Source organism: Melanotaenia boesemani, chromosome 22, assembly GCF_017639745.1.
Source record: "Melanotaenia boesemani isolate fMelBoe1 chromosome 22, fMelBoe1.pri, whole genome shotgun sequence".
NCBI classification, from domain to species: Eukaryota; Metazoa; Chordata; class Actinopteri; order Atheriniformes; family Melanotaeniidae; genus Melanotaenia; species Melanotaenia boesemani.
This window is the reverse complement of record NC_055703.1, coordinates 6,199,872-6,213,815: the sequence shown is the minus strand read 5'-3', so window position 1 is coordinate 6,213,815 and position 13,944 is coordinate 6,199,872. Positions and strand designations below refer to the sequence as shown.

General features: G+C 37.1%; 1 protein-coding gene across 1 annotated transcript in view; it reads right to left on the bottom strand.

Moving 5' to 3' along the window:
- Positions 1 to 7,634: 7,634 nt before the first annotated feature.
- snap25a (synaptosome associated protein 25a) overlaps positions 7,635 to 13,944 on the bottom strand; it is a 37,038-nt gene continuing 30,728 nt past the window's right edge. The window contains exons 6-8 of the mRNA XM_041976120.1: positions 13,094 to 13,213; positions 9,530 to 9,674; positions 7,635 to 9,207 (exon numbers count right to left, since the gene is read on the bottom strand). Of these exons, the coding sequence (XP_041832054.1) occupies positions 9,139 to 9,207; positions 9,530 to 9,674; positions 13,094 to 13,213 (334 nt within the window). The 3' untranslated portion in view covers positions 7,635 to 9,138. The remainder of the gene's footprint in view (positions 9,208 to 9,529; positions 9,675 to 13,093; positions 13,214 to 13,944) is intronic.

The window sequence follows — 13,944 nt, the reverse complement described above, 5'->3', positions numbered from 1 at the left end:
CAAATCACTCCTCTGTACAGAGCGATGAGAAGTGGTGAAGGAGAGGTGGATGTTTTTTGTCCTGCATTAGTTATCAAGAGTGAGGGGGATTGCAGTGGTTTCTATTTGCAGCGTGCAGCCCCACCCGTCTGCAATCTGCCATCGTGCCATGTGGACATTCTCACCGCATGTTCTTTATTTTAGCATCTCAGCTCTTCTCCAGACTCTCTCTTACCCTGGATCTGACGTCCTGCTGATGAGCTGCCTGCACTCCCAAATTCTAGTTTGTTTTACATGTATAAGCCCCAGTTTGTACAGTACATGAGCATGTAGCTGGTAACTTATTCATCCTATACTTAGCAGCCCATATGAACCTCATACACAGAGGAATGCATGGAAAAAAAAAAGAAAAAAATATAGTATTTTCAAAACCTTAATACATAAGTAATGAAAAAGTTATCCAACTAAATTGACTTTATTTGTATAGTGCCAATTCGCAACAGTCATCTAAAGGCACTTTTGAATTGAACTGTCTTTTAAACAATTAATTGTAATCCAATTATAATCTAATTAAAAGAAATCCATAATATGATCCACATGAATCCAATTTATAATAACTGTTCATATAAACTACATTAAAATCATCACCTTGCTAATAAAACAAACTGATTGCACTGATTCTTCTCTTTGATTCAATCCTATGTGAGCATGCATGGGGTGACAGTGGGGAGGAAATTATCTCTCTTCTTTTTCATGTAAAGAAATAACAAAAAGACTGAAGATGCCTTCACCAGCCGGGCAGCAAAGCCATCTCACATCTGCAAACATTTGCTGACTTACTTGCAAATTAATTCCAACACGGTAACTAATATTTTGGGTCAAGGGTTTTTCAAGCTGACCTATTCTTCAACTGAGATATGGATAATGTCCTTAGTGATATGGTAGGCTACTGTTTTAGTAATGCTACATCATTTCCCACCCTGTTTCGTAAGGAACAGGAAGTGTAAGTGAGTGTTTTAATGTAGGTTGTTTCTGGTTGGGAGCAGACAAATATTTTTCTGCTGCTCATCTGCAAATTTAAATCCAAACATCTCCAAATATCCCAGCCACCAGTTCCTCTTCAATAACTTGCCTGCCCTCTGTGTCCATCTCCATGTTGTTGACAAGGATATCGCCCTTGTGTTTACTAGGCATCCGGCTCCATTGTAAGCGTAACTGTTTGTATACTTGCTTGTATAGGCTGGTTGATGGAGGACACAAGGGGGCACATTAGAGAACTCAGACCAGACAGAGATGCTGAACTTGTTGGGTGTAAGCAAAATGGTTGACATGGCAACAATAGAGCAGCTTAGCTGTTAGTTAATTTTAGGATCATGGCAATAGACAAGACTCTGTGTTTGTTTTAGGAGCCTTACATACCATTTTTTCTATCATTTTCATCCCTATCAGCCCTGCGACCTAAAATCTGATCAAAGTGGTCCCTACACTGCCCCTAGTGGTTACTAACATACTGCAGCAATAATTTCTGAGAATGTGCACAAAAGACGCTTCAGACAAGCGTAAAATACGTGAGGTAGCCATGATAAACATACGCATGCGCCATTAAAAGCTAGTAAATGTTCTGCCTAAGACAGTCCTGATGCAAACTTGTTGATTGCACTTCTAATAAAATACAAAACACAGCATCGATGGTAGCTTGTGAAGTGTTAGCAAAGAATACACCCAAAGAAAAAAAATGGAGGTCCCACCCATTAACCCAAATGACTCATTTCCAATGTCTGCTGAAGTTCCCCTCATCCCTGCCCCAACAACATCTCAAACTCTGGCCCTCGGGAGCCACCGTCCTGCACGTTTTAGATTTTCCCTGCTTCAACATACCTGGTTCAAATGAATGGGTTCATGTGCAGAACTTGACAACAAGCTGATGGATCCATTAAATTTGATTCAGGTGTGTTGGAGCAGTGGCCCTTGAAGACCAGAGTTTGAAATCCTAGTTTTACAGCGTTCCAGAAAACCTGGTGTAAGGCGCCAGTAGTGGACAAAATAGAAATTTCTGTGGAAAATCAGAAATGTCCAGAAATGTAGAAGTTTTGTCTCTATGGATACAAAGTGATTTTTGAGGGGGAGGGCTTGGTGTTTGGTTTAAGGTTCAGGTTCAAGGTAAGGGACTAGGGGGGGTGGACTGTGTCAATAGTCTCTTCTGTCTAAACCAGATGTGTGTGTGTTGCAGAAGAGTTGTGTTGTTTATCAGGCTTTATTTGCTGACTCTGACTAAACCCAGAGTGTGTCAGTAACTGTGCCTTCACACAACTCACTGCAAACCTGAGCAAGATGAGCAGAGATTGAAGTGGGAAGATGGCTCATAACAAACGAGGAGGAGAGGGGTGACAGTGAGGGACTGGAAGAGCTGGAAGAGAGGGGAGGATTGGATGTCAAATGAAGCAAGAGGGGAGAAGAGGTAAGAAAATGTAAGAAAATTCTGCTGAAGCTCGAGGGATTGCCTGAGGACAGTGTGGGCATGTACTCTCTACCAGACGTTTTAATGAGGAGAACTCACCATGAGGACAGAACCAGGAAACCAGCCCAAAAATCCAACACCAACATAAAGATGAACTTGATTTATGGCGTATAAAAGATACTACGATACTGCTATAATTGCATTCTGTAGACAGAAATAAAAACCTGCTGCACAGTAAACACGTCACACACCAGGTGTCAGACGAATTTTAGTTCAGGCGCCACATACGACACAATTTGATCTTAAATGGGCCGATTCATCAAAATAACAGCGTAATAACATAAATAATTAATTTATCCTTTTGTTTTACTGCAAAATGTATACATAGATTATCAAGATGTTTCTGTTTAATGTACTTTCCTTTCAGAAAACTTGATGAAAAATCTGAATTTTATTTATTAAAAAGAGGATGAGAAATGAAAAATGATGAGCTTGGTAAGAAAGTTCATTTAAGCAAAAGTTTATTAGAAAATACTTCTGCACAGGAGAGCAAACATAGTCACAAAAACATAGACCGACCAAAACGTGCTCTGACTAACAAAGAATGTTACACACTTTTATTTTCAGGGTTCAGGGAGGAACGGAAACTTCACCACTTGCACCTGTGAGCCGGTGTTTTGATAGTTTTTATTTATAGATTATTTTCATTTGAATTTTTTTAACATGTTCATACATTTTTATGAATATTTAATTAAAAAAAATATATTTTTATTGTATTCTATTCTTATTTTATATTCATATCTATAATTAGTTTTATTTAATTTAATTTATCTGACATATTTACATATTTACACATGCATTCCAACTTCTAATTCACAATGGATCTACAAAATTACAAAACATTTAATCACAAGTATCTGCAACTGAAAACCAGTATTTCAGATTATGATTAGAGTTACCTGTCAAGAGCTAGAAGTTATTTTAAATGTACACAGCTGTGCATTTTCACAGCTGTGGAAACATTGATGTTTCTTGCTACTTGTGTTATTTTATTACATCGTGCAGGCAGACTGATTAATAAGCAACTAAATGGTTTACACCATTGTTTTCCTTTTATTGCTAAACCAACAAAGTAACTGTCATTTCCTACCTGCATTGATTCAAACACACCTCAAGGCATCCCAGACATGATGTCTTATGAGACAGAATTTAACTCTAGGTCAGCTGCTTTTGCTTTAAGAATGTTTTCATTTGCGTGCACCTGCCGCTTGAAAACCTGTAATCAGTCATCTGGTCAAATTGGCAGATAGCATGTCTGAGCTCCCAGCTGATTACAGCTACAGCTCCTTACGTAGAGCATCCCATACTGCCTTGTTGGGCTATGCTGATGTTATAATTTGCCGCCATATTGGCTGATTCATCAGTCAAACTTAGGAGCCGTCCTAACTGAGTGAAATGACCCAGAAGTGTCTAAGCATCGATCTTGAAGAAAAAAGAAGCCCTGATGCTTTCTTTATCTCCACACAGCTTACATCAGACCATCTTTTGTGTTCCTGTGTTGATTCATGTAAATCTTTCTCAATTTACCACTGTTAGATGCAGAGTTCAGAAGGTAAAACAGGTCTTCAAAATTCTCTCAGGTAATTCAAAATGTAAAAAAAAAAAACTTCATTAATTCAAGACATTAATTATACCAAATCAAGGCCTCATCCGAGCATCTTCAACTACACATCAGCCTAATTAATCTTAATAGCACACTTTAATTCAGCTCATTTTAATGAAGTGGGTAAAATAATTTCTGCATTTCTTTTATGAGTTTTTATAATTTTCTACTTTAAAAACATTTGGTTTTATAAGGACCCAATTACATATTAATGTTGACTGGTTTATATGGTTGGATACAAAATAATGAATTAACAAATTAAGCAGATAAGGAGCATAAATGACTTGTGTACACAGCAGCTTAAAAGCCTCAAACACTCAGAGAATTCTTGTTTATATTTATTTCTCACAGGAGCTAAAAGCAAAATAGCTTAACACATATTGTTTTTTAAGAGAGGAGTAAGCAGGAGAAGGTGTAAACTGCTTGTATTTATGCATTTGCAGGCAGATAAACCAGTTTTACCTTCAGCAGATAGAAAATCTTTGCATTCTTCAGTCCTTCTTTGCATCCAATCATTTATTTTTATTGCAGTTCACGTTCAAAATGTATGAACTGTGGAAAAGTTGATGTGTGCACTCATGCTCCCAAGAGAAAAGTAAAAGTATGTTGGTCATGTAGACTTGTGTTAGCACACAAAACTACTCATTTTCCATCTTCTGGCATTATAGCCATAATTTAACATTTTCTTACTTTGGGTGTATAACAACCTTCAACAAGAACACTATTACTGAAAATATTTTCTCATACCTCAAACTCTTTAAGTAGCTAGCGTTTTCCTGAAAATGGCTTCAGAGTTGTTAAAGAGGAGTAGCCGACTTTAAAACGTTGTTTTGGGTTAACAGGGACAGACACACCATGAACGTACCACACAGTTCCCGACGTGGAGGCTGATGGATAAAAATGAGCCTGCTGATTAGCGAATGATAATGATGATTGATGGCAACACTTTTTTCCCTCCAATGCAGCAATTAAACACTGAGTTAAATATTGCTTTAACAGTATAGTGTGGGTTCTACTGAAAGCCTGATTTCTAAAACCACTAAAGATAATTTTATAATTCAGTCTGGTAATCTCTGTTGAGGTGAGAAGAACTTATTGATATGGGGAAAAGCAAATCCAACTCTTGTATCCTGTCATCTGCTGCATTCTGCCTCATCCAGGTCTGATGCACACTAAAGTTGATCATCAGACCCCCCAGCTGAAGAGGAATGTGAAGGGAAGACAGCACTAATGTAATAAAAGGTGTTGATGGAATCCAGTTGTGGCTCCGACAACACAGCTAGTTTTAATGGCCATGATTAAATGTAGCATGAGAAACTAAACGTGTCTCTATAATGTTCTTACACAATGATAGTCTTTTGTCAACTTTGTTCTCAGAGATTCCAGTTAGTGTCTCTGTCTGGAGCCTTTTTTGTGTTGTTAAAACGAGTCCTCATGTAGTATTTTAACAGGTAAACAAACATAACCACATCATCAAATTTAGGAGAAAGACATGACATAATAAGTTTTGTTAGCCTGCAAGCTCCAAGTTTGTGGCTGTTTAAAAATTGATATAATGTTTTTTTGACTTATGTGGTATACACAAAGTAAAGGTGGTCATTAACAGATGTTGCATTAGCAGTGTGGTGCTGCATATGCTTCCTGTTTCCCTATAGTATCCTGTATTCCCCGATGGCACTTAATCCCTGTTTAACTCAGCACTTTTTCCTTCTTTAGTTTTGTACAAAAGCACATGTTTTTACAGGTGCATTCAGGTGAATTTTGCCATAGGCTTTGCCTATCTTGGACAAGGACTCTCCTATAAGAGGTTTTAATCTCAATGTGATTCTATTTTACTGGTTAAATAAAGTTTAAATAAATAAAAAAAATAAATAAATAAATAAAATTTAACAAACAAATGTTTTGGCACAGCCTCTTATCCAGCCTTTTTATTTTAAATGTATATTTTTAAAATCATTTTCATTTATAATGATTTATAGTGGTACTAATTTATCAGTTCCCATATGTGCTTTATTGGCTTAAGAAAACTTCTCTCTCGACATATTTGCAAATTGTGTGTGTTTGTGTATTTAATATGTGCACGTGTAATCACTGAATGTCGTGATAACTTAAAGAACAAAATGCAAATGCAAAGTTGAAGCTCTAAATGAACCAGGATAGGTTGGCTGAGCTCTAGTTGCCTTAAGATGAACTTAATGTGAACTTGTGCAGGTTGGTGTTCCACCACGGCTCCTCTTTGGCTGAGACGTGGAAGTTTGTTGAGCAGCCTGAACCTGATGGAAACATCTGCGTTGTGCTGACTGTTTATGTTGTTTAGTGTAAAATGTGATCCATGGATTCGAACGTCTCACATAATGTTGCTGTTTAGGTTTTTTGATGAATTGATCTCGACCTCTGACAGCCTGTCATTTAACTCCAAAGTCAGATTATTGTTTAAAATGACTAGACTGGATTTTTTATTCATAAATAAAGGTTAAATTTTCTTTATAGTATATAGTAGAAGAAAAAAATCCTTTTTGTTGTATTCTGTTCCTAATCTGCTTTGACAAGGGTCAAATATTGAATAATTAAACTGGAATTTGTCTTCTTATAGAGTCAAAATTCATTTGATAAATGGGGCTCGCCCACAGCGATCAACTGCCAGCCCTGGTCCTCTGTCCTGGTGCCAGGACTGATTCAAGAAATAAGATCCTGAAATCAAAGGAAACGGTTAATTATTTTAAAGTTTTGGTACAGATAAAACAAATGAGATAAGCACATCTTTTCCATGGTGCTTTCAGATGGATTTGGTGAGCTTTGTACAAAGATAGGCTAGCAAGTACCACAAGCTAAGGAACTACTAGCCATAGCATTTTAACTTGCTTTTAGCAAACAAAAATGAAATATGTGGCTTTTAAGTCAATCTTGTTTGGTTTGTGAAAATAAATACCAAGAGCCAAATTCATAAAATATTTAGGAAATACGAGACCCTAAAAAAAGGTGAAACAATTTAAACAAATATATGTTCATCAAAACTAATTATTGCTAAAATACTTTCATTTTTCCTCTGATTCAAAACTATTTGCATAACAAATGTCAACAATCTTAAATACATATTTAAATCAAGGTATGTTTTACGAAGCTGGAATATTTAGCTAATACATAAAACAGTTTTTTTTGTCATCTCTGTGTCTTGTTTATCTTCTGCTAAATAAAAAAAAGCTGAAAGAACATCCTCCTGCATTTTTGTATTTACAGATGCCTATATTGTGAACGTCATGTATAATTGTTTTTTAGCTGCAAGAGTTTGATGTTCATTGACTCTGCTCTCGTTGAATTAGTCATTTAATTCTAGGAAAATCCTAGCTGTCAGTGGATTAATGGTTTTTAGTAACATCCCTGGACTTCCTGTTTATTCAGGTAAAGCAGGGACATTTGGTGGACACTCTGCCACATCTGTGATGATTTCCATGTACTAATACTTAAAATGAATTTTGCTATTTGGACTTTAAGTGACAAAAGCCTCTGAGAAATAAAGACAGACACGGGTGCAACTAGGGTTTATTACTTTTAATCAATTCAGCTAGCTACAAAATGTCCACCACTTCACACACTGACAGGATACAGAGAGGGAGTCTTTAATATTACATGCGTTGAGGACATCAATCTCACAGTTTAACCTATTGTGTCATTCAGGTTTAGGTATTTAATCACCTTACTGTAACTACTTGACATTTTGGCGATTTGGTGTGCATAGCTCTAAAGTACATAAGCAACAAAGAAAACCCTTTTGTTTGTTTTATTTTGTTATAGTGTATAGGTATTCTTATTCAATATTATCAGTATTATTTACCAATAACAAACCACACAGGGAGAATAAACTTACACATACAGTCTTCTTATAAAAGTAAGGTCTCTCAGAAATATGCATCTTTGCTTTACATTGCAAACTTTTATTTAATTTTTTTTCAGAGCATCCAAAACCTATGTTACAGTACACAACCAGTCCTCATCTTTCATCACAGTCAACATCTTCATCACTGAACTGCATAATCATTTAGAAAACAGGTCATTTTTTGCAATACAACCCCAGGTCCTCGTATTTTTTTTCCACTTTATCTCACTTTTTTGATCCCTTTTACATTATTGTACAACGAGATGGTCACAGTCGGTAAATATATCGAGACAGAAAGAGTGGCACTATTGCAAACTTGCAGGAGTATGGAACGATCAATGTCCTAATACTGAGCATGCGTTTTTTCAATTTGCTACTGCCATGTTAACATTTTTTTATATATATTTTTCAGACAAGTTTTATTTATAAGACTAAAATCTACCATTTGTCATGCAGAGAACGCACAATTCACATCACTTGGAATGCAATGTCTAATACAGCTACAGAGAGTCTAGTTGCACATTGTCTAAACAGTAACTCAGTATGATTGCAATGAAGGAAAATGCATCAACGACCACCCTTTGATTGTAAATGCTCTTTGCAATCTCTTTTTAGCTGTGCTGCCACTTTACAGTAAACCTCTACTGATGTTTTCCCATCCGTCCTCTACTTTTCTTGTCGTGACAACATCAAAATAAGGAGCATGACAGTAGCCTAAATGGAATGATACAGTTTTACAGAGACAATACTGAGATACTGAAAAGTAAAAGAATAAAACAAACATCTTGTTTAGCATTCCTATTATATACTTGTCATCCAGAGCAGTAGAGCAGTGTACTTTCATATATATATATATACATATATATATATATATATATATATATATATATGAAGAGAATTAAAAACACAATTGAGCTAGATCCATCAAGTCAGCACTATATACAACCTTTGGAAAGAATGATATACGGAGTATAAGAAATCGAGGACAATCATCTTGAAAAAGCTCAACAGACAATACACAGAACAACATTTACAATAAGGGAAAGGGAGGTGATATGTGCATGTGTGCAAACCTAGAAGGTCAATACCATGATGAAAGCATGTCAGCGCCTGTCGATGTGTGGCGCGGAACGCCAGGAAGATCATGCTCTGGGTTCAGGGCATTTAGCCACTGCCCAGCATCTTTGTAGCGCGCTGGTTGGCCTCATCAATCCTGGTCTTGTTGGAATCAGCCTGGAAAAGTGGAGGAAAGAAAAATATCAGTGTGATTGTGTTGGGTGTTTGTGTTATTTATTTTTTTTTGAGAAAGGGCTGAAATCTCTCGCTCAACACAAAAGTAATAAACCTTCAGTAGCAGAAGTTGTGGTAAAACTTGCAGCTGTATAACCAACATAACTAATAATATATGTAACACTTTTAGTTGGAGGCGTCATCTTTTTAAAATATAGAGATGAATTTCTTTTATCTTCATAAATAATAAATATCTAATGTATTAGTTGAGGTGTAGTGAGTTTTACACTCATGCTGTTGGACAAACACATATAAATGTGCGTACCTTCTCCATGATCCTGTCGATCTGGCGGTTCTGGGTGTCGATCTCGTTGCCCATGTCCAGGGCCATGTGGCGCAGGTTACCGATGATACCACCCACCTGCTCCAGGTTCTCATCCATCTCATTTTCTCGGGCATCGTCTGTTACCCTAAACACAACAAGGTCAGGTTTAAATATTGTGAAGTCTACTTGAACACCAGGCCACACACGCGCGCCACATGTTGGTGTTGCCATCTGTAACATTGTCATCCGTATTTCGCCTTTGATCCTCGGAGATGCTGCATCCGACCTCGGACCTGGCACCTGGACACTCCTTAATAAATGTATTTATATGTATATAATTTGATCAAAAGTAACCCATTCCTAACACTGGAACATCATCAAATAGGCTTAATACAATTTTTTTGTTTCAGTCTAGCAAGTTTTACATTCAGTATAAAAAATAGTCTTTCCTGGTTGAAGAATTTGCAGATATTGGGTCATTTATTTAAGATGCAGAAGAATAATGAAAAACAAGAAACACTGAATTGATTTTGTGAAGAGTGAAGCTGAAACGTGGCACAACTGCAGACCTGGCAATACACCAGCATGGCAACCGACTTCTGCAGTGTCCAGCTTAGATCAGATTTATGCTTGGCGCTAGGAAGAAATCACACAGTAAGAATAAATACTGTGAATGTTTACACTGTACTCCAGCAGTTTCAAGAGTGTGCTTAGAGAAAACGTAGTTTTAGGATTAACTGTGGCTGGCAGACATTCAGTGGATTAATTCTCAGCAGAGCCACGATGATGGAGAGCTCAGGGTCACTGCCAGCACCCGCCTCATTATTCACCTGATACTTTGACAAACTTTCACAGAAAACATCTGAGATTAATATTTACACAGATAGCGTGCTGTGACTACAGGACTGAGTCTCTCCCTTCCCTGTTAGCATGTTTGCTCGAGGGATGGAAAGATTCACCGATTTGAATCAGTGGTTTGAGACAGAAGTTTGAGATGCCAGCTAAATGTGCATTGTATCTTCCTTACTGTGTCCGCATTGGTAAAACCAATGTTTACATCAATTATTTAATATTTTATCTCCTCTGCACCTGTAGTTTTGAGGTGCCTTGAAAGCATCATCCCTATCGTTTGGCATTTTGTTATTAAAACATACAGAAGCTGCCATTAGTAAACAGCGAATCTTTCATACCTGTTTTGGTGTGGTTTGTTTCATTTAAAGTAAACTCTGCTCTGTTGAGGGCTTTGTGATGTTTGTTTGAGTCTTCAGGAGTAGAGATGCAGCGGTTTGGATGCTTGATTTTATTTACTTTGAAAGTGTAATTATTTCTGTGTGGCAGGGTGGTTATTAACACATTTGTCTTAAGTACTCAGACTTTAAGCAGATGTAAGGACCCAGACACAGGCATGTTTAAGGATTAGACTGGCTCCTAATTCACTGATGAACTCAATCTTTTCATTCATGCTTTTAGTTTTCTGTTAATCTGTCATAATCCTCAATAAAATAGACATGTAGATGCTCAAGGTTTTGCAATATTGCTTGAACTGCTATTTGTCAAATGGTTTCCAATAATGCCTTTTGTTCATTAAGCACATTTAGACCACACAAGCAAAGAAAATTAGACCCTGAGATAGCTTGACTTAAAAAGGTGTCTTGCTTATCAAGCTACTAGTTATGTAGCATTAAAACATCTTTCAAACTCTACATTTTAACCCTTTAATGCCTAACATATCATATTTGATGCATTTAGCACATAATTTCTGTAGTTATACTTAGGGTAAAAGTCTTTGCCAAAACCCTGTTACTCATACCACTTGTCTTCTGCCCCTTTGACACAACAATAATTATGACATATCACACAGTAATTTACATAATTTTTTTGTGTTTTTATTTCTCATTTTTGCATTTTTTTAAAGGGCCAAATAAAAACTTTATACAGAAAAATGAGATTTTTTTTATTTTTTTTATTTTTTTTGTGAGTTACTCTGCTCCATTAACAGGCAATAAATTACACACTGGGAGGACTGGATAACTCAGTTTTTACTTGATGATTACTCCTAAAGACCAGTGCTGAGTCTGGGAGACTTGGGTACAAATGCAGTGAAGTATGGGTGATTCTGTTTTTTTTCTCTCTCATCTCATTCACTATTTGGTTAAATTTAGAATCCAAAATGACAGCTTGTAAAGGGAAATGCTTTAAATCCTCCTTTTTTTATCACATTAACCATGCATTATTAAAAAGATGTTTAACAGTGTCCTTTGTGTTACAGTCTGAAAGCGAGGTCCTCTCACAAAAGCATGATCTTTTCCTAAACCTAACCAGTTATTCTTCTGGAGTGGATGAACAACCAAAAACCACATGATATAAATGAATAATGTAAAAACTGGGTCTGAACATATTTTGAAAAAAATATATAAAACAAAAACAAATGAGATTGGAATATTAGCTAAAATAAAATAAAATAAAATAAATTTAACAGAATGTACCACATGAGACATTAAACATGCTCTCTGCTCTTGACTTTAGGCACCTACTCCACTTTGTGAAGAGTTGCCTTTCTGACCTTTGAAATTTCTGCAAGGACAAATGAAACAACAACATAAGTTGTCTCTATAAGTGTCTTTAGCCTTTATGTTTGGGTACCATGTCATTACAGTACCCAACATTTCCCTTCAATAAAGTATGTGCAACACCAAATAGGAGGCTGCATCCCTCTGATATTGGATCTGGATCATATAACGCCAGTCCTTAGACATTTACAACTGGTTTCCTGTTTATCAAAGAATTGACTACAAAATCCTACTGTTTGTTTACAAAGCACTGAATGGTTTAGGACCAAAATACATTCATGATCTTCTGGTCCGTTATGAACCAACCAGATCCCTCAGGTCATCAGGGTCAAGTCAAACTCGGTTCCCAGACACAGAACTAAAAGTGGAGAGGCAGCGTTTAGTTTTTATGCTCCTCAAATGTGGAACAAACTCCCAGAAAACTGTAGGTCAGCTGAAACTCTCAGCAGCTTTAAATCAGGGTTAAAAACTTTTCTATTTGCTGCCTTTTATAACAACAGTTAATTCCTCACACTGGAACTTTTATCTCTTGCATTTAATATTATTTTATTTTAGCCTTTTCTCTGTATTTAATTTATTTACTTTGTTTTAATGTATTTTTAATGATAATAATAATAATTTTACTTTATTAATTCCAATTGGAAAATTAGGCTCTGCATTTTACCCATCTCTAGTAGATTTTACTAGAGGCTTCCAGATTTTGGCACCTGGGGCAGTTGGGGTATTAAAGGCCTTGCTAAGGGGCCCACTTCTGTTGCCAAACTGGGACTTGAATCCGGCTCCCCCAGACCCAAGCCTACCTCTGTAACCGCTAGGTCTCCACTCCCCCTTTAATGCTTCCTCTGCACCCTGCTGTAAAGCTGTAAATGCTTTATGTGAAGCACTTTGAATTGTTCTGTACATGAAATGTGCTATAAAAATAAGTCTACTACTATTATTTCCCTTCTTTTCGCAGCTTTAGCTGTTTTACTTAAACCTCAAGCTCCTATCTTACCTGCGGATGAAGCCTCCACTGATGGCCATCTGTTCACGTTCATCCACCACGCGGGCGGGCTGGCTGGCCACCACCCCATCCTGGTTGTTTCCCCAAGCCTTGCTGGCACCGCTCTTCATCCTGGATGCCGGCAGCGTTGCAGAGGGCGAGGAGAGACAGTTACTCAACAGTTCAATGGTAACGGTAATCATTTGGCAATGATGAATCTGACTGGTTCATCATTACCTCAACCAGGGTGGCTTTCCATTAGACAAATTTACAAAGAGAGCCTTCGGTACTGCAACAGCATTTTGGTATACGTATATATATCAATATGTAGCATGATCCGCTGACACAAAGGTGTTAATTAGTTTCATGCATTCAGCACATAAATAAATGGAGGGGACTAGACTAAGTCAAGCAAAGCATAGCAGGCATGGACTGGTTGGTAGACTGGGTTTAGTAGGTACAGGCTCATTCTCTAGTAACACAGCTGTAATGTGTATGATGTTATATCTTATAGGTATATAACATACTGTTCAATACATTGTAATAGCTGCAACATTTAAGGTTTCTTTCCTTCTTCTGTATTGTCACATTAATGAACCCAATCCCACTCCCACAGTTAAACAGAGAAGAGACAAGCCTTTGGCAGACACACAACACAGAGTACAGGACTGTCACATTGTCAGGAGGGACGACGATCAGTGCTGAGAACAAACTGCAAAAACGACGAGAAGGAAACAAAACAAAACAGAAACTGGAGGAAGTCAGTAGAGAAAAACACCATTTTTGACTATTCCCAGACCTTCAGTAACACCCCCACCCCTCCCAACCCAAACCTTTACCTTGGTTTTATTATTTCAGATGGT